Below are 23,080 nucleotides of genomic sequence, written 5' to 3' on the forward strand. Positions count from 1 at the left end.
AATTCATTCATTTATAGATAAACAGAAAGAAATAGAAACTGTATACTTGACAAATATTTATAGCTTCATCATATATATACATTATTATACATTATTATACAAACAAAACAAATATCAACATACAAGATCTTTTTTTTTTGTACATTTAAATAATCTAAATCATAGCAAAATATCACAAATATTAAGCACCATGTTTTCTTAATATATGACATAGGTTCATCTGTATTTCTATAGTATTATATTATGACAAATATCACATATATAGTCCAGGATTAAACAAGCCAGTGAATTTCATAGATTTTTCACGGTTCAGTGAACGCCAAATCTTAATAGTGCAGTCATCACTAACAGTCACTAAAATTTCTGAGTCGCTTGGACTGAATGCTACACAGTTTACCACATCCTCATGGCGAAACTTGCTTAGACAGACTCCATAGTGGCGATCCCATATATAACCATGCTTGTCTTCAGCTCCACTGGAAAAGATAATTATATAGAATAAACAATGAGACCAATAAAAATAAATCAAACAGGAAATCAAATTATCAAACACAAAGGAATTTTGCACATTTCTATAATTGAAATTTATATTAAGAAAAGATGAGCTTGAGCTAATGGATTCTGTTTGTCATAATCCTTTTGAAATATATTTTGAATTTACAGTATCAAATATCTTTTTAAAATAGGAATTTTAATCATTTTTGAAGGACATCTATATGTAGAACAATGCATCTTATCTGTCACTTTGTAGCATTCCTAAACTGATGACAACTAACAAGAACCTCTTCCCTATTAAATACAGATGTGCATTCTACTACATGTATGGCAAAAAAACGGAAATGCAATATTTTGTTAAGTGAATCAATATTTTCTTAGCTAATTTTACCTGGCAACATACTGCTGACTGACATCAAGGAAAATGAAGAAACATTCATCATTGGGAGTGTAGGCTTTGTGTGCTCTATACATGGTACCAACTTCTGCCAGCCTTAGTAAGTCTATCACATGGATGTCAATCTCCTGGGCGATAGGAGGCGGAGCTAAGGGATTCTGTATGTCATAATCCTTTGGCCAAGGTCGACAGTTCACATACAAGTACCTGTAATATCAATCAGAATTAGTTCACTTAGTAGCACACAGAGCCATACATAAATATGTATATATATATATATATATATGTATATTGAAACTTCAATGTTTGTGTTTATTGCAACTTAACAAATAAAGATTATGAACAAAATGTTTTCCATTGAAAATGTCAAGTTTTTAAAACAATGTACGTGTAACAGACAGTTATTGATTAATTAACTGGCTTCAATCTATCATTTGCGTTTTTCAGTAAATTTACTTTTGTTTGGTCAGATGATAACACTTAAATGGCCAAAGACCACAATTAGTGATCCCGCTTTTCGTTGTCCACGAATATAGTTCCCTTTAATAAAAGTGTATTTTTTCTTTATTTTTTTTATTTTCCTTCCTGATGATACATTTCTTAGTTTTTATGGGATGGAAATCCAAGAAGAGAGCTGAAATAAACTTTTGGATGTTTTATATTAACTGATTTGATATGGAAAGAGTGATTAGGCCAGATGCAAAACGGTAATATTTACATTTTTCAGAACATCTCTTGTACCAAGTCAGGAATATGACAGTTGTTGTCTATTCATTTGATGTGTTTTGTTATTTGATTTTCCTATTTGATTAGAGACTTTACGATTGAATTTTCCTTAGAGTTCAGTATTTTTGTGATTTTACCTTTTATTTTTTTGACATGCCTATAGGGGTTTGGATGTGTATTGGCCAAATTTGTATGATCTAAACATGCAATTTTTCTGAAAATTGCATATAATTTTGGACTTGAAGATTACACACACAAAAAAATCGGATTTTTTTTTAATGCGACAAAACCTTACAAAGAACTGAGAGGAATTAATTGTGGTCTCAGGCCAAATATGTTACAACTTACAAATCAGATGCTCTGCAGGGCACAGCTTTATACGACCGCAGAGGTCGAACCCTGAACAGTTGGGGCAAGTATGAACACAAAATTTAAGCTTAATACAGCTCTGAATTTGGATTGTGATTAAATAGTTGACACAACATAGGTTTCTGACACAGAATGAATGTGGTCTAAGAACTTAAACTTAAAAACTTAAAAATTTTAAATTGGACATTTACCTATTATCATGATTATGGTCCAATATCCAAATTCTAAATACATGGTTAGATTCAGAATATCATAGAACCCCAAGACTTCAATTTTTAATGAAATCAAATAAATGTTCAATTTTAGACCCTTTTGACCTCAATGTGGACCAATTTGATGACCGGGCCCAAATATTAATTTAAAAATCTAAGTACATGGTTAGATTCAGCATATTGAAGAACCCCATATATTCAATTTTTGTTGAAATCAGACCCTTTGGACCTTAATGTAGACCAATTTGAAAACAGCCTTAACAGGACCAAAAATTAAGAATCTGAATACACGGTTAGATTTGATATATCAAAGAACCCCAATAATTAATTTTTTTGATGAAATCAAACAAAGTTTAATTTTAGACCCTTTGGCCAAGGTCCTTTTGTGGTCATAAACCTTGTGTTAAAATTTCATAGATTTCAATTAACTTATACTAAAGTTATTGTGCAAAAACCACGAAAAATTCTTACTTGGGACCTATTTTTGGCCCCTAATTCCAAAACTGTTGGGACTAAAACTCCCAAAATCATTCCCAACCTTTCTTTTGTGGTCATAGACCTTATGTTAAAATTTCATAGATTTCTGTTTACTTATACTTAAGTTATCTTATACTTAAGTTATTGTGCGAAAACCAAGAAAAATGCTTATTTGGGCCCTTTTTGGCCCCTAATTCCTAAACTGTTGGGACCAAAACACCCAAAATCAATCCCAACCGTTCCTTTTATGGTCATAAACCTTGTGTTTAAATTTCATAGATGTCTATTTACTTTTACTAAAGTTATAAGTGCGAAAACCAAATGTCTTCGGACGATGACGACGCCAACATACGACCAAAACATTTTCAATTTTTTTCGGTCGTATAAAAACCTTAAAAAATATAGTTTTTTTTTTAAACATCATTTATTCACCATTTAAAGTTATATCAATATAATTATAACTTTGAAAACAGTGATAAGATTTTTTTATCTTTTTTTCTTAACATTTACTGTTACTTTTTGTTGCATTGACCTTTTTCATGTTTTTCATTTGACTCTTTTCAGGGATCTCCATGAATGAAAATTGAACGATGGAGGAACTTTCACCATCACAAACATGTCTACGCTGTACAGTGTAGCGTGATTGAAAGTATTTCATCCCTCCATGTAATGAATTGTGAATAAACTGATACATTGCTTATCTAAATTATTTCATTACAGAAGTGTTAGACTCTCGAAAAGTCAAGTTTGTCAGCAAACCAACAAATAAGACAAGGTACACAATAAAGGCAAACAATGGCTGAACTGGTAAACGTTTCTTTAAATTCTGATCAAGTTACAATCTGGACTGTCTGAATAAGACAGTCCTTTTATACTTCTACCAACGTGACTTAAATTTAGAAAGAATGTTGTTTGTTTCTACCTTTGACAGGTGCTTACTTTTAGAAAGCCAAAAGCGATATATAAATATGTTATAAACAGTGGTAATTACTTTTGCTTCCATAGCTAAGCATTGAAGTTCATTTAATACACATCAATACATGTCAATTAACTGACCACTACACGATGACCACCTGCCAAAAGTATAGGTTTTCCTTAAAGCCAAAACATGTAGTGTACATACATGTACTAAGTCACGTTGTAAAACAATTATATATCTGCAAGTTAAACTTTAATACATATCATAACTTCACTGTCCATTTGTATATATGTCCTTTTGTATATAAAAACTATATTGAATATTAAAGTTATTATTAAAGCACTGCATAGTGTTACATTAGTATCAATACTTTCATTAATTGCCATTTGTAACCATTCAAATGCCAAGCCTTCATGGTCCCCCCTTAGTCGAGTATGACCAAAAGCTGTCATGTTGTTTTCTTACTATTTTTGGTAATTGTTATGGGGGTTAAAAATCATATGGAGCTTATTTTTCACGGAAACTGTCAAATTCAGAAGTCATGAACCCATTACCGGTATTGCTGATTTGCAGCAACAACAAAACCATTCGTACAGGTTATGTAAAAGGTTGAAGAGATTTTTAGGGCAAACGTTGACAAATGAAAAGGTTTTTAACTTGAAACTTAGTTGAATAATTCGAAAAAATCAATCGTCTATCTTCAGAAAGTGTTCTCCTGTCAGGTTGTCTATCTACCTGTACAAGCTCAGGAACAAGTGATTAGTGATCTTTATCCGGATATCCCTCAGGCTTTAGAACTGTATTGGATTATAATACAAAAAAAAGGTTATGCAATTATATGTATTTGATTATAATTGCTAAAAAAAAATGGCGTCGGGCAAAATAAATTTGAATGATGGAGCAAGACAATTTAACCATGGCGCAGGTCATTTGACGATGGCGGAGGATATTTGAACGATGGCTGGGTGTCATCATTAAACAGGTCATGGAGATCCCTGCTTTTCTCCGTTTTTATGTAGAATTGTATATTTACCTATGATCAGGAGATAAGGCTAATCCTATGATATGACCATGCATGTCTATAACTTTATCAAGTTTATCATATGCTATAGATTCCAATGCTGGTGAATTGAATTCAATATCTGGTAAAAGTGGTCTCTCATCTCCCAAAATCTTTTCTAGTGGCTTTATTCTCTTGATTCCAATCTGATGTGGTGTATATGTCTTAGAACCCTGTGTAAATATTAAGAATTTATCTAAAATGTTCCCTTTCTGTGGACTAGTTGAGTCAGCAGTTATGAAGTTTGGGTAAGTTATACTTGTATCTCCCATGTGAAGAGCAGACCCAGGATTCCAATCATCTAATGCCACTCTGTGGTCATTACTTCGAAAGAAATGTGACTGGAGGGGTGAACCAAATGTGGCTCCATCTAAGTACATGCCACCATGACAAGAACACGAACTCCCACAGCCACACTGACTCGAACTGGAATTCTGAGCCGAGTTGTTACTATTAGATGTATCTTGGATTGAACCATTGGTAGGGTTCACTGGATTACCACTTGTGGAAGTATCAATTGTTTCTGAGGACAAAGAGACACATTTAGTTGTTTTTTCAACAAGTTTATCTACATCTGGCATAGAGATATCCTCGGTACCTCTAATGGGAGTTTGATTATTTGAATTCGGCAGTTCATTGTCACTTAGTTGTCTCACCACATCGTCGTCAGAAAAAGAACTATGATTACTACCACACTGATTTGACATCTTACTGTTTTCAGACTTTTGAGGAAATTTCTTATGACTTTTCTCAGCATCACGATATTCTTGTTTATACTCAATAGTTCCTAAAAATTTCTCTTTATTTTTCTTAGCAATTTTGGAAGAGCTTTCATGATTGTCTCTATCAGCTTTATCCTGTACACGTTTGCTCCCTTTAACGTCTGTTTCCATCACCTCTCGACAGCTAGCAACCATAACAGTCCGAACTGAACTAGCATTAATATTTTTCAGTTTATATAGTCTCATCACTACTGATTCATGTTCATTTTCTGTGTCTTGAAAAGCCTGAAATTAATGCAAGTTATCTACAGAATATTGATAATTCCAGAGTAAATATTTTCAAGAATAAATACAAGAATTCAAATTTTCAAAAAGTGACTGAACAACACATTTACTCATGAATGAGCATAACACAAGTGACTTATCAAGGTTCTTTAGTCCAAATTTAATAGTTTTGGATAATTTATTCTTTAAATTTGTCTTTTAATGTAATTAAAGTATCTACCATGCAAGGAATTAAATCTTTTTTTTTGTCCGTCCTCCCAATACCTTTTATGTTATGTCATGTTGTGTAAAGCTATGTCTTTGTTTACTCTACATTAATTAGCAAGATACATAGGGGAGGGTTGAGATTTCACAAAACATGTTTAACCCCACCACAATTTTGCATCTGTCCAAACTATTAGAGCATCTTGCCTTTGTTAGTCTTGTATGTTGTTTTAATTTCAGTACATTTATATGTTTGGAAGTTTAGTTTTACATCTATTTTCATTGAACTAGTATATATTTAGATTAGTGGCCAGCTGAAGCTTGCCTCCAGGTGCAGGATTTTTTTGCTGTGTTGTAGAAACATTGGTGGCCTTCGGCTGTTTCCTGCTTTTTGATTGGGTTGGGTTTTTTTTTGACACATTCCCAATTTTCATTCTCAATTTTATGTTATGTCAAATTTTAATGTGTTAGCTCACAAGGTTACAGTCTGCCAGACATTTCTTCACAAACTTATAGGTCTTACAACACTGCATTACAATCTTTCTTATCTATTTCTCCTAAATGCTTGACAGAAAGCAGCAAATACAATATTTTGTTGATTTATGCTGGGGATTAAGCTCACAAACTTAAACACTGGAGACAAGTAAACTAGCACACTACTACTAATATAGTTCCATTTCAAACAAAGGTATGACAATAATCTTAGTAAGAATAATTAAATTTTTGTATTCATTTTCCCATATTGATAACTAAATAACAGAACATGCTAGTCTATAAATGTAAACTTAACGCAATTCTATTCTAAGACATAAGTATCTCCTCTATGTAACTTACCTTATTTAACCATAAAACAGAACAAGACTGTAATTGCCCTGTCCAATGAAGGCTCCCAGATACTAAATGACTATCATTATACCAAGTACCAAATACATCATATGGTTTGTTGATAACTCGAGCTTGTAGTTCAAAGTTACCTAAAATACAATACAAACACATTAAGGAACAGAAACATGGCACTGTTGGTCTATAGTCTGCAAAAATTATTTCATGTGAGAGGGTGTTTCATATCAGAGGGGTGTGTGATAATGCTACCGTATGTATGTCATCTTCTGTGGATTCATATATTTTCGTGGGTACCAATTTTTGAAGATTGAGGAAATATTGTATTTTCGTGGATATTTGATTTCGTAGTTTTACCAAAGTCTTCATACAAGTCTAGAGATAATTTGTACTTCGTAGAACATTTGTATTCGTGGTTCACTTGTACCCACAAAAACCACACAACAAATAATAATGAATCCACAGTATCCAACAAATAATAATGAATCCACAGTATCCAATATATAATAATGAATCCACACGTACAGTAGTTCAAAGTTCCATCTCATAGCAGACAGTGGTCAAACCGACCAGTTTTTGCCCTCATTAAATGAAATACTTGCTGGGAAATAAATATGTATCACACTCCTAATATATAATATTCATTAGGGATTTCACAAAAAAACTTATGACTAAGGTTGATAGAATGTATATCACAATCGGTCTTAGTCAAAAGTGTTTTTTGTGAAACTGACTTAAGTAACACAAATCAAGCATATAGAATGTATGAAGGAAACCAAATATCAATAGTATTTAATAAATATTTTTTCATTGAAATATTTTTATCAGACAGAACAGAACATAAATGAAATGTTCCTAAGAAATGGTATTTATCAATGTGAAATAACATTACAAGGTTTAAATCAATTCTTTTGAGATGTTGCTTCATCTACATTTGTAATTGTGTTTTATATAAATTTAACCTAAGTTGTACTTTATAATTGTATAACATGTATAAGGTGCTGTTTCAAAATATGAATAATTTATACCCCAAAATTATTATTATGTCTTGAATTTCCATTGTTATGACAGAATGTTTTAACCATTCAATATATACGTTTTGGTGTATGCTTCTGAAAATATTTTAAAACTGCAAAGTACTGTGAATTCATTATTATTCGTTGGATATCAATTTTCGTTGGTTTCGTGGGTACAATTGAACAAGAATTCAAATGTTCAAGAATTACAAATTTTCAATGTCTTTGTGTGAACAGATTGACAAAACCACGAAATCAAATATTCATGGATATGCAACTTTTCGTCAATCCACGAAAATTGATACCCACAAAAATAAATGAATCCACAGTAGTGTGAAACTGTGGCTCGTATAATGAATATCACAAACCCTGTAGCGAAAACACAGCTATTTCTCCTGATGTACTGTTGGAACCAAAATGAACCCCAGAAACTAGTAGCAGTGTATCACTCTCATTGAACTGTGAGAACTGTGTATACTTCCAAGTAAAACGTTTCATATTCTCTTTATACTTTAGGGATATTGGATATGTTGTATTCCAAACCTAAAATGGAAAAAAATCAACATAATTTAAAAAGATTTTAACATCATCTACACAGTTTTCTGAGCCACTAACAGAAACAAAATATGGAAGGATGTTTATCACAAACAAAATCATATCAGCTTACTAAGTTCAAAGACTTAAGGGGACAAAAAGAAGATGTGGTATGATTAATACCAGTAAAACCACTCACAACCAGAGACACATATTGTAGAAGTCTGTAACTATTTGTCTTTCTTCATACTTAACTAGTTTTTGGTGGGGTTTTTTGTTGCTTAATCTTTGGTTTTCTATGTTGTGTCATGTGTACTATTGTTTGTCTGTTTGTCTTTTTCGTTTTTAGCCATTGCGTTGTCAGTTTATTTTCGATCTATGAGTTTGACTGTCCCTCTGGTATCTATTGTCACTCTTTTAAATCAGTATTCAGTTATATTTAGAATTGTACTTTGAAATATCTTTAGTATTATATATATATATATGAACCAAATAAATTTATCACACTTCACATTAAAATGCCATATTTTGATTGGCTAATACGAGGATGTTAATTTACTCTATCACATGGCCGGGAGGGTGACAAATTTTTGAATGTTATTCTTTCGTCCAGACCAAACAAAAATCGATAATTTAAAGGACAATGAATTGAATTTACATCAAGTAATTAAATACAATATTAATGCTTAATTTCTATATTTTTGCTCAGATTTTATTATTTGACTGTCAAAATAAAACATCTTGATTAACTTTTGTTGTTTTTTCTAATACCCGTAACGATGTTATGTATGTGATGTCATAGAAAATACTTTTAAAATAAAATAAATCTGTAAAAGACAATAATGATAGGACATTCAGTATAATAAATTAAATAACACATAGCTGAGAGGGGGATAGAGCAGATTGGTACCTCTCAAAAAAATGCATTGTCAACCTTGGCTTCGCTGCGGTTGACAATGTTTTCTCAGGGTAACAATCTGCTCTATCGCCCTCTCAGCGATGTGTAATTTATATAATAAAATGTATTGAGGTAATTATAATAGAACATCAACAGGGTCAATATAAATTTTGTTGATGCACATGTTGTCTTCAGTGATTAATGATGGTACAAGCTTCAAAATGATAACTAGTTTAACACCATATAAAAGCATGAAAGAACAACATGAGGCATATATTTTAGCCAACTGAAATTTTCTTTAATATACTAATTAAATGTTGAAACTAAAAATACTATTTACAAAAGTGGATATTTTTGTGTGAAGTTATTTTTTCCAATTTTAATGCCAACCTTTGAGCAGGGGTTTAAATTGGGTAACACATATTACATTCCCCAGGGATCTCCATGGATGAAAATTGAACAATGGAGGAACTTTCACCATTACAAACCGTGTCTACACTGTACAGTGTAGTGCGATTGGAAGTATTTTATACCTCCATACAAGGAAGGGTGAACATGCTAATTCATTGCTTATTTAAATTATATTTATTTGAATTTTCATTATAGAATTAGAAGTATCAATATTTTCATTTATTTCCGTGTTTAACCATTCAAATGCCAAGTCTTCATGGTCCCCCCTTAGTCAAAAATGACGAAAAGCTGTCATGAAGGTCCCCATGTAGATTTCTTGTATTTTTGGTAATTGTTATGGGGGTTAAAAATCATATGATGTGGAGCTTATTTTTCATGGACACTGTCAAATTCAGAACCCATTACCAGTATGGCTGATTTGCAGCAACAACAAAACGATTCGTACGGGTTATGTAAAAGGTTAAAGAGATTTGTAAAGCAAACGTTGACAAATGAAAAGGTTTTTAATGACTTTACCTGGTAAATTGATGCTGTCCAACATGCATCTTTCGAGTCTGAATAGAAACTGGAAACGCGGATGTACCAATTTAATTGTAATATACGAAATGAATTCGGAATAACGATACGATATTTCTTTACAGGAAATATTTAAGTTTTTACTTTTAAACTTTTAAAGTAATTCTAAATTATCGTTACAGCAGTACTCGAGTTATTTGTGATGAAATAATATTTACTGTTTTTCGTCTTGTTTTGTACTTCTTAAAAAAGGGGGATGCTGATTGCGTAAGTCAAAATAAAGCACTTGTTCGACTTGTTAAACTGTTTTATTTGCAACTGGATTATTTATTTATTTATTTAATCTAAATTATCATAATCATTTGCTGAATCTTAGTTGATTAATTCGACAAATGGATCGTCTTTCCTCAGATAGTATTCTCCTGTCTGGTTTGTTGATCTACCTGTACAAGCTCAGGTAGAAGTGATTAGCGATCTTAATCCAGATATCCCTCAGGCGTTAGAACTGTATTGCATTATAATATAAAAAGCCCAAGGGTTATGCAATTACATGCATTTGATTATAATTGATAAAAAAATGGCGTCGGGCTACAAAAAACGATGAAGTTTTGAACGATGGCGGAAGACAATTTAACGATGGCGCGAGTCATTTGACGATGGCGCAAGACATTTGAACGATGGTGGGGCGCCATCATTAAACAGGCCATGGAGATCCCTGATTCCCTTTTACATTATCAATACAATTGATCTATTTTAACCCTTTGTTCAAGTATTTTCTGTGATTGGGAATAAAGAAAAATTTGTTCATTACTTATATTATTCATTTAACCATTGAAAAGGATATAAATACCGGTACCTTAATAAATCCATCTTTGGAACTTGTAGCAAACATCTTTCCATTGTGTGAGAAGCTGACATGTAAAACCTGATCTGTGTGTTGTCTAATCACCTCACTCTCTACAGCAGGCGTGTGGTACTGAAGACGTTTATATTCCTGTAACCATGACGACTTGCCAGGTGCCATGGGTATATTTCTATCAATTTTCCAATGTCTGTAGAATACATCCTTCCACAGCAGCTCGTCTCTGCTTACTCTGTACCAACATCTAATAAAGTATATATGATCTTTGTTAGATTGCTGTCAAAGTAGAGATATTAATAAAGTTTTGATATTATCTTTGTTAGAATGGTGCCAACGTAGAGATATTAATAAGTTTTTGACATTATCTTTGTTAGATTGCTGCTTTTAGTAGAGATATTAATAAAGTTCTGACTAGGATTTCTTTGTTTGGTTTTGCCAGGGGTCTTTTTAATACAACAACATGTTTAAAAGACAAGTATTTAATTTTTGTTTTGTTATACTAGAATAAGTCAAAGAGGCATCAACTGGACCAAACAGCTGAAAACAGCCAAAGGCAACAAATGGGTCTTCAATACAGCACCTGGAGTTAATTGTTTCAGTCAATTTTTACTCAGTCTGTCTTTTCTTTCTTCTTACCTACAAACTTGAGCTGCCTGTAGTAATGATGCTGCTGGGAGGAAAGAAAATATGTGGAGTATAATATCATCAGGAATACTTTCCCAAATACAGGATATGGGCATATCATCCATTTGTCATGTTGGCAAGTCCATCATTAAAAACAATACTTCTTTCTGAAAGAGAAGCAATATCAATTATTAATAACATGAACTTTGAATTAATTCTTTTTCTCAATTTAAAGTCATTACAAATATTTATAATCTTAAGAAAAAGAATTACATTTACATTTTTTTTTTATATATACATGTACTGGCATATTTTATAATTTTGGTATACATACATTGAAGTATTAAACATTGCTAAGATTGGAAAGTCATCATGGTCATCAGTGACAGCAATAATATACATGTAGGTGCATTAATTGTACTGTATAATTTTTCAGTTCCATTTAATATAAAAGAATACTACATGTAAAATTCAAATTGAGAATGGAGACAACAACCAGACCATAGAAAACCAGGTGCTCCGCAGGGCGCAGCTTTATACGACCGCAGAGGTCGAACCCTGAACAGTTGGGGCAAGTATGGACAAAACATTCAAGCGTGATACAGCTCTGAATTTGGATTGTGATCAAATTTTTGACATTACATGGTTTTTTTTTACACAAAACAAATGTCAAGATTTTACAAATCAATTAAAAATTTCTTCTTCAAACTTTTTAAATCTAAAATTAAATAGTTGACACAGCATAGGTTTCTGACACAGAATGAATGTGGTTTAATGAACTTAAAAGTTTTTTTTGCCTTTGAGCAATTCACTATGCTGCTGAATATTAATCCTCTCAAAAAAATGTTTGAAGAAATTTTCTTTTTATTTATGAAATCTGAAATGACAAAAATTAAACCCCCCCTCCTTTTTTCACATCCCCGTTTCCCTTTTTCCAAAACTGATATCAATTCAAATTTCTAATGGAGTTTGCAACAATAACTACTCTTTTAAATACATCATAAAATATTAAAATGTAAAATAAAGTGCTTGTTATCACTGAATGGTAAAGATTGGTTGGTAGTAAAAGTGAATATACATTGTTTATTGTATAAAACAATAAAAAAAACTTCATCAGCAACATTTTATATTGGCAAATTTCCAATGAAGTTATTTACATAAAGTTATTGGCAAATAAAAATAGAAAATGACATCATAGTCATGTCTGGCAAATGTCCAACATACATTATCTAAAAACATTTTAGATAAAATAAGGAAAAAAAGCTTCATCAGCAACATTTTATATTGGCCCAATGAAGTTATTTACATAAAGTTATTGGCAAATGAAAATATAAAATGACATCATAGTCATGTCTGGCAAATTTCCAACATATATTATCAACTACTATTCTATACAAAGAAAGATAACTCCAATTGAAAATTAATTGCTATTGCACAATATTGTGCAATTAGATATTTCTTGCTATTGTGCAATACTGTGCAATTGAAAATTTCTTGCTATTGCACAATACTTGATATGGAATCCTGATTTGGACCAACTTGAAAACTGGGCCCATAATCAAAAATCAAAGTACATATTTAGATAAAGCATATCAAATAAGCCCAAGAATCTAATTTTTGTTAAAATCAAACTTAGTTTAATTTTGGACCCTTTGGACCTTAATGTAGACCAATTTGAAAACTGGACCAAAAATTAAGAATCTACATACACAGTTAGATTTGGCATATCAAAGAACCCATTTATTCAAATTTTGATGAAATCAAACAAAGTTTAATTTTGGACCCCCATTTGGACCAACTTGAAAACTAGGCCAATAATTAAAAATCTAAGTACATTTTTAAATTCAGCATAACAAAGAACCCCACGGATTCAATTTTTGTTAAAATCAAACTAAGTTTAATTTTGGACCCTTTGGACCTTAATGTAGACCAATTTGAAAACGGGACCAAAAATTAAGAATCTACATACATAGTTAGATTTGGCATATCAAAGAACCCCAATTATTCAATTTTTGATGAAATCACACAAAGTTCAATTTTGGACCCTTTGGGCCCCTTATTCCTAAACTGTTAGGACCAAAACTCCCAAAATCAAACCCAACCTTCCTTTTATGGTCATAAACCTTGTGTTTAAATTTCATAGATTTCTATTTACTTATACTAACGTTATGGTGCGAAAACCAAGAAAAATGCTTATTTGGGTCCCTTTTTGGCCCCTAATTCCTAAACTGTTGGGACCTAAACTCCCAAAATCAATACCAACCTTCCTTTTGTAGTCATTAACATTGTGTTTAAATTTCATTGATTTCTATTTACTTAAACTAAAGTTATTGTGCGAAAACCAAGAATAATGCTAATTTGGGCCCTTTTTTGGCCCCTAATTCCTAAACTGTTGAAACCAAAACTCCCAAAATCAATCCCAACCGTTCTTTTGTGGTCATAAACCTTGTGTCAAAATTTCATAGATTTCTATTAACTTAAACTAAAGTTATAGTGCGAAAACCAAGAAAATGCTTATTTGGGCCCTTTTTGGCCCCTAATTCCTAAAATGTTGGGACCAAAACTCCCAAAATCAATACCAATCTTCCTTTTGTGGTCATAAACCTTGTGTTAAAATTTCATAGATTTCCATTCACTTTTACTAAAGTTAGAGTGCGAAAACTAAAAGTATTCGGACGCAGGACGACGACGACGACGACGCCGACGACGCCAACGTGATAGCAATATACGACGAAAAATTTTTCAAATTTTGCGGTCGTATAAAAACCAACAGCAGAAGGTCACCAACAGGTCTTCAATGTATCGATACATTCCCGCACCCGGAGGCGTCCTGCAGCTGGCCCCTAAACAAATATATACTAGTTCAGTGATAATGAACGCCATACTAATTTCCAAATTGTACACAAGAAACTAAACCAGGCTCCTGACTTGGGACAGGCGCAAAAATGTGGCAGGGTTAAAGTTTACATAGACAACAACTACAACAACAACAACAATACTTTATTTTAAGAGGGTTACACAGTTAGCTATATAACTAATCTTCCCTGAGGCCCTCATCATGAGAAATCAAACAAAATGCAGACATATACATTGCATACATTAGTATAAAAAGTCAAGTATGATAATAATGTGCAATACAACTTGATAAAATATGATGAAAAAAATAAACATGATGACATGATCAGTTTTTAATATTATTGATACAGCTACATGTACATGTAGGTTGATTTCAATAAATGATCTGTTATTTTGTATTTGAAAGAATTAACATTTCAGAGCTCCAGATAAGAATTCACAAATTGGGTTTTTTACCCACCATTTTCTTATATAATTGGGTGATAAAGTTTTTTGATTGCATTATCAATTCCAATTCACCCCTCATGTTAATATCAAATTGGGTTTTTCATCACCAAGCTCCTTAATGTATTGGGTTTTTTCATCAACACAATATTGAATATTTTGGCAATATCAACCCCAGATTTTTTTTCCATCTTCAAAATGTTTCTTTCTTTGTTTAGCTGTTTTATTTGGTTTAGGGTTAGGGTTAGGGTTATTTGCTAGCTGTTTTATTTGGTTTATTGACTGAGACGCAATTGTAGGTTTAATTTGTGTTCCGTTTCAAACCTTCTGCCAGTTTTGTATTTTCTCATATAAACTGTAAAAAAACGGATATATATGTGTATTCACAGGCACTCGTCTTATACCTTTATATAATAAATTCTGAGACCAGTGCCTGTGTGTGTATTCATTAATTAACCGTAAAATGAAAAAAATAGTATATAAACTCTAATTATACTTGAATGTTTTTGTTTTATTCCAATTTTCATAAATCTGGGTTTAGTTCTCTTTTATTAGAACTTTTGGTTTCTGATGCTTTATCATGTCATAATTGATTTGGCCTTTCACTTTTTCCAACTGATTTCGTTTTTGAGGAAACCCTGCTTTTATTAGCAATGTTCTCGTTAAGGTACGCACACACGCCTGTTTGTTCGATGGACGCTTCCTAAAAACACTGGCTGAGTCTTGTTATCATCATAACTTTCCCTAAGCTTTTCAAAAGAAGCAGAAAACATGCCTCTATTCAATATTTTTACCGGACATTCACTTTTGTTTTAATTCAATGTATGTTATGATAAATCCCGAGCAATGCGAAATAAATATGACTTCATGACACACGCTAATTGGATGAACACCGAGAAGATCGAAATGTTTTCAAAAACATGTGTACCTATTGAGCAACGGAAAACTCTAACAGGGACCCATTTCAGCTGCTTGATGCAGGGATCTATTTTTAGAACGACAGGAAATTTCCAATTATAAATATTATAATAATAGTTTACACGACGACTGTAAACAGATAAGGGTAAATAACGCAAATGGTAGTCAATAAAAGGGTTGAGAACTCATGGTTTTGGAATATAATTGGGTTTTCCTTTGAATTAATTGGGTTATTGAACCCTGCAATGGGCAATTGCATTGGGTTTTTTATTATTTGTATTGCGTGATCACGCAAATACGCAGCTGATCTGGAGCTCTGACATTTGTAATATTTCTTAACGTTATTGGTAAATTATTCCACAAGAATGGTCCAGAATACATAAAAGATTTTTTGAACAATTCTGTTTTTGGTTTAGGGAGTATGAGGTTTCCTTGAACAGCATTTCTCAAGGGGTATGGATTTCTGTCTGAAAGATAATGAAATTTGTTAGTAAGATATGATGGGGCATTATTTAATGCACTTAAATGTCATCACTAACTTATGATATTTTATTCTCTGTTCAACTGTCATCCAGTTTAAGTGTTTGAATAAGGGTGCAGAAGGAGCGAATGGGTCTGTTTCTAGTATTAATGTACAAATGTAGCAGCCCTCTTTTGTAATTTTAATATCCTTTTTGAACCCTCACTGCTACAACTACTCCACACTATTCAACAATAATCAATTAGTGGCAAGATATAACCATTATAAAATAATTTTCTGCAGTCTAGATTTAGAAATTTTTTAATCTTTAATAGTAGATATAGTCTTGATGATATTTTTGAGCAGATCACCTCAATTTGGTTTGTCCATCGGCATGTTAGGGAAGGGTCAATTTTAATGCCTAAAAGACTTTCGCATGTGGAAGATTGTATCACTTGATTGTTAATAGTTAAACAACTCTCATTGTAATGAGGCATTGCTCTTTGCTTCGTTCCAATAATCATATATTTTGTTTTATTTTTATTGATGAACATATTGTTATCATTGCACCCTTCCTCTACACAATGTAAATCATCTTGTATAGACCAGTTTTGTATATGCAAACATGTGGCAAAATCTAAATATGTTCTTCTACAAGCATGACAAGACATTTTTTTTTACACCTAAAAAAAACACTGGGGTAAAGCTGATGACCATAACTCAACTCACGATCATCCCAAGATTACAGGTGAAAAATTAGGTCAGTATTTGTATTGTCTGTTAAAATGTTTCAGTGAAGATAAAGGATTACAAGGAGATTTGATATTTTAATAACCAAAAACGACATCAACAATAGCCTGGCATATTTATGACATGTGTGAATAAAAATTCATGTTGACTTGTGTTTTCTTAACAAATTCAGAAAATTTACAATTTATATCATATATAGTGTTGTCAAATTATATATAAAGTATTTATTTGCAAATTTGGCTATGTAAAAAATTGTAGCAAATATACGGAAGATGTAATAAAATAAAATATTTTTCCCAACAATTAGCATTACTTTATTGTTGTACATGATTTTGGCGTTTCAATTTTTAATGTTTGCTTTATTTTTGGTGTGTTTAATTTTGGCACTTTCATCGAAGGCAACAAATTAACCAAAATAACCCAATTTACAGTAGTAAACAGGATGAATAAGAGGAATTCAAAGTGTAAATATAGTGATCCTGTAACTTATTTATTGTGGGTCATACTGGGGGTACTTTCATGAAAAATAATGGTAAAAATTCTTGTCAAATGATGTAAATTTTGGTACATGACAATAAAATGTAACTTCCTAAGACAATGAAAAAATCGACTGATTTAAACGAATCATGTTAAATTTTTTCCAAAAATGACAGTAACAATTATAATATAAGCGGTACCTCGAATGACCGAATAACACTTGAAATTTTAATATTAATACACATTGGTGACTTTAAAACATTGATTATTAAATAATAGTATATTATCGATGTATTTTATAACTTACAAATGATTTACAGAAAGCAGGTAAGTTCATAAAGATCTTTTTAAATTTAGTGTGTACATCCAACATGGTGACCACGGAAATCACAATAGCCACCATGTTGGACAGTGTTGTATGCACACACAAAAAATAAAATGATCTTTGTGAACTTATCTGCTTTTTGTAAATCATTTTTAAGTTATTAAATACATCGATAATGTATTATTATGGAATAATCAATGTTTAAAAGTCACCAATAATGTGCTAATATTAAAATTTCAAGTGTTATTCGGATAATAACAGTGTTATTCAGTCATTCCTGTTACCCTAAGGCCTAAAAAAAAAATGTTGTGTTTCCGGTCACCCGACCGACCGTCCTTCAGACCCCCCGACTCAAAAGTTTTTAAAGCTGATGTGGGAAAAAAAAAAAATTTGTATACTACCGACCGTTTTTTCTGAAAGAAAATAAAAAATTCTAAGTCCCTCGATCTTTTTATCGCCCCAAAAGAAAACAACGCTAATTTTAAACTCGAGGCTTATTTTTAGAATGTACTGGAAAGTGGAATCTAATTATATATGCGGGAGCATGCGCAGTAGTTATTTTCGTTTGTCAGTGTTTGAACATGTCAACACAACGCGTCCTATTCAATGTTCAACGCGGAAAGTGTGACCATTTCTAAATTTTACAGAAAGTAACACCTTTTTTGACATTAGCAATGAAATTCATCCAATGTCTAACAATAAACATCGATGAAAAAAAAATACACAACACAAATTTTGGCAAAAATGACTGGGGATTGATGACAATAACACAACTGTTGGAACAATGCAATCTTTTGGAATTAAATTTATCAAATTTTCATGCCAGACCCTTCTTCAAAATGAACATGATATTAATCCATCTGAAACTGGTCAGCCAATCAACGCTTTAGACATTCTGATGAAAAGCCACAGATGCTTTGCCAAAAGAAAGTGTCCTGCCAGGTACAGTGTATATGATATATTTGTCTATCTGTAGGTTTGGGATGATGTTTGGTTCATGTTCCTATAAATGAATCTGCCCCACATCTTCTCAATTTCTTTCTCGGACAATCCCAAACTTTTGGTCCGGAAATAGGGGAATTGGGTTTAAAAAGCTTATTTCTTGGGGAAGTGCTGCCCAAAATTTTTTTTAGGTTTGGACTTAAATTTTTTTTCGGGGGTATTTTAAAAGGGGGTAAACTAAAAGTTATTTCAGGGGGATTTTAAAAGGGATAAACTAAAAGTTATCTCGGGGAGATTTTTTTAAAGTGGGTAATCAATCTCTTTCTATTAAATCCCAAACTAGTGTCCATGCCTTTAAACAAAACCGAGACAGCAATGAAGCATAATATTATAAAAAAAAAACAAAAACAAAAAATAAACAAAAACAAAAAACAAAAAAAAACAAAAAAAAAAAAAAACCTACCTACCGTCCCTTAAAAATTTCATGGGGGTGATCGGAAACACAACATTATTTTTTTTTAGGCCTAATATGAGACCTCTGACGAATCACAATTATGATATTTTGATGAATGACGATAAAATTTTGATCAATTTGACGCTAATGGCAACCAAAAGTGACCGTTTGATGTCTGACAGTAAAGGGATTTACTAACCTAAATTATACATAAAAATTAAATTAAAGGGAAAATTCACGATTTTTTACTTATGGTTTAAATATGTTCATTATGACATAATATATATATTCACAAAGTTTTATCGCTATATGTGCAGTAATAAAGGAGAAATTCAATAATTAATGAAAAAATATCAACTACTTCCTGTAGGTCGTGACGTTTTCTCCTGATTTTTGCATGCCGGGATTTAAAATTCAATCATTAAAAGTCTTGGTTTTTAATCATATTTTAACGTAATCGTAAGCGCGCCGATGACTTATGCTTTATCTAATAACCATCCGATAATAAGAAGATAAAACGCACAGACGTTCAATTGTTCTCATTCGTGAGATAAATTATCTATGTTAAACGTATATATTCGAATTATTTTTGTAGACAACACAAAAAGTTATAAATTTATATTTAATAAATGCATTTTCGGACTGATAAGGTGAACAAATTAAAGTACAATAATCTGTAAAGACAATATGTTGGTGTACTATTATTGACCTTTTACTATCTCTGCTATGGCTAGGTTTATACGATGTGTGTATTCACGGTTCTGTGGCAATACTCGTAGATGGCTTGTTGAAAGGTAAATTGTTATTTGCACTTCGGTATTTAACCACGCCTCTAGGGCACACCTTGCCAGGTGTGACTGTCTATTCGGATCAGTGGTAGCATTTAATACACACATTAAAAATACATATTCAAGTTGGTGACAAATAAAAATTGGTCGCCGTGGAATTATTTAATTATATTTGGTGCTATTATTTATTTGAATTCAAATAAGTTAATTTACTAAGAAATACACAATTTTCGGTTAAAGACGGGAAACTTAATTCATATGTCAGAATGAAATGATATACAAGTCTTGTCCTTGATTTATGTCTCATAAAAAAGGGGGACTTAGAAATTAGAAATAGCTTTACTAAATCATTTTTATTTGTCTTTATTAGGTGAAAAAATGTACGAGAACACTTACATTTAGACTTTTGAAAGCCATGTATTAATTAATATATGAAACTATCTGAAGATAACTCTACCGAAGCGGAATATAATATGTACGAATAAAGAAAAAAATATTTTTGTAATGGAATCGAAAAATTACGAATAGATATTCTTTTCAAGTGTGATAAACGTCAACCAAATTTATTCATAATCGGGAACGTCCTTATTAAAATCTGAGACAACTATAATAATCGTCGTCTCCCAACGTATATATATACTTAAATAACTATTTGATCAACGATGTTTAAAATTAAAAGACAACGAATTTAATGTTATCTTTCCCTATTTTTGAATGTTATTATAAGTCTGTTCAACTTGCAAGAATACCCCTAAAGCGGACAAATATCCGAGAAGCAGTTTATTCTTTAAATTGATGTCATTGAATATCAAGAAAGAAAATAAATCCCGAAATTGATACTCAATAGTTTTCCTAGAAAATATTCACATTCCTTGGGGATTATTAGTGTACGTCCAGTTGCATATATTTTACATGAATGTTGGAACAATTGTGATGATGACGAATTTCGTCCTTTATTCGAGAACAATCTAATTGATATATAAATCTGTGAGTTTACTATATTCTTAACTTCGATGAACCAAAGCAAGTTATAAATTGACCTGTATTTAAATCAAATTGTTTCTTTTTTCTTCTTCTTCTTTTGGTATACAATAGTCTATCGAATTCGTTGATTACATACTGTTGGCAGACGTGGACTAGTCTATTTACAAAACTTTTACCACAATTTACACAAAATGTATGTTTCTTTCTTATGTTCAATGTATACATGTATACATATTTTAAATTGCGCTACTGACTATAGTTCCGTAACTTTCTACCAGGCGTATGTATACACGAATCGTCGACAAGTGCGCACATTTTTTTATATCAATAATTGTGGTATGTTCTAATCTGTCCTAAACTATTGACAACGAGTATATATTACATTTTCCCAAATTAACCCTTGGAAAAATATGTAAATAGATTTGTATTTCTTCAATTATTTTTTTTCGTATTTTTTTTAATTTATAAATAATATTCTTTACACCAGAAATGTTATTTATAAACAAGCGTATGAGTTCAGTAATGGCTAGTATATTATATCACTTTCGGACACGCAAGACAAAAATGTATATTATACATGCACCTGATAGTTCAAAATGGAAAGTTATAAGTAACGGTCGTGTACACTGATCAATACCTACAGAAGTGAAACGATGCATGAACTTGCAAGCCCGCCGGACAGGAAATCGATTGAATACCTGGACGTGTCACCTTACACCCCTTCCAATACCTTTGGGAGTAATACCTTTAGCCATGCTGGTGATCAGATGAGAGAAGATCCGAATTTATTTAAATAAAGTTTATTACTTGAAAGAATTATGAACGAATTAGATTTTCGAAAACAATTTCCACGGAACACTTATTTATCATTTTATGATTTGAACTTTGACTTTTTAACTAATTACAATATTATCAGTTTAAAAATAACAGACTATATGGTTATTTAAAAACATAAGACCATTTTCCGTATCAAGTTAGTCAGTCAGATAAAACAACCGTACGATTGACAAGATATCGACACGCAATTACGACTACATCGTTTACTGTAGTTTTGTTCCTTTGTGGTTTATTGACATATCGGGATTTTTCATCGGAGAAGGTGACAAGATGGCGGAGAGTAGAGATCTGATACTCAAAATTTAAAATCGATGGTGATCTCTTATTTAGCGGAATAAAACTTTAATATCTATAAATTTGAGCATTTTTATACAGAATGGACATAATATCAATTTTTGATTTTTTTGCGAAGTTTCCCTTTAAGACCATCAAATTTTTCTGAATGATATATATAAATTTAGGAAGATCTCTTGCAAAAAAAATCAATTTCTGAACTGTTCATTTAAATCCTATTTGAGCTATTTAATGACAAACGGGTTATATTGTTACCTATTTGGGTAACTAGTCCCAACCTATTTACATAAACTTAAAATAATTTCACTTTCTATCACATAAATTTAGTTTTATAATACCTAGAAATTATCGGCCCACTGGTTGTCAATTTCCAAGTGTATTATAGAGTTCAGATCTAAGATCGATGGTTCAATATCTCTAAAAGATAGTGAAGTATTATAACGTGATGATCTATAAAGATGCAAGAAATGGAAATTATGTCATTGTTTTCAATCTTGAGTCTGTTGATCGATTTATTTTTCTTCCACCATTTATCAGGGGAGATAATAAAAATACTGGAATCTGCTAATTTACGTCATGCTAATCCGGCTATTTTCAAGACAATGAGACATGTCCTTTAACTATCTCAAAACTAGTTTTATACGTACACGTATATATGTAAAGCAAAATATTTTCCTATGAAATATTGTCACCAAGACAATATTTCATGGATATGTATCATGAAATATTGTTCTCATCTATGAAAAATGTCCAGCGAAGGACAAATTTTCATAATGAAATTTTTACTGTATATATAGACAATTTTTTCATAGATGAATATAATTTTGTACTATGAAACTTTATTCTGTCGAAGGGAGGTCATAGGCAGTGTATATTGAGACAAAATTTCATATACAGTTTGTCATGAAATTTTGTCTCATGAAATGGGGGTATTGTAAAAGAAGGACAATTCAGTACTACCATACCTCCAAAAGGCGCTGCTGT

General features: G+C 31.7%; 1 protein-coding gene across 1 annotated transcript; it reads right to left on the minus strand.

The window, feature by feature from the left end:
- Positions 1 to 43: 43 nt before the first annotated feature.
- On the minus strand, positions 44 to 22,647 carry LOC139511424 (F-box/WD repeat-containing protein 5-like). The gene is made up of 8 exons (XM_071298141.1): positions 22,435 to 22,647; positions 11,580 to 11,734; positions 10,938 to 11,187; positions 8,091 to 8,265; positions 6,701 to 6,840; positions 4,629 to 5,662; positions 887 to 1,099; positions 44 to 476 (listed from the first exon to the last, which is right to left on the minus strand). Exons 2-8 carry the CDS (start codon positions 11,690 to 11,692, stop codon positions 254 to 256), a joined length of 2,148 nt encoding a protein of 715 aa, XP_071154242.1. The 5' UTR covers positions 11,693 to 11,734; positions 22,435 to 22,647; the 3' UTR covers positions 44 to 253.
- Positions 22,648 to 23,080: the final 433 nt, after the last annotated feature.

Source organism: Mytilus edulis, chromosome 2 (genome assembly GCF_963676685.1).
Source record: "Mytilus edulis chromosome 2, xbMytEdul2.2, whole genome shotgun sequence".
NCBI classification, from domain to species: Eukaryota; Metazoa; Mollusca; class Bivalvia; order Mytilida; family Mytilidae; genus Mytilus; species Mytilus edulis.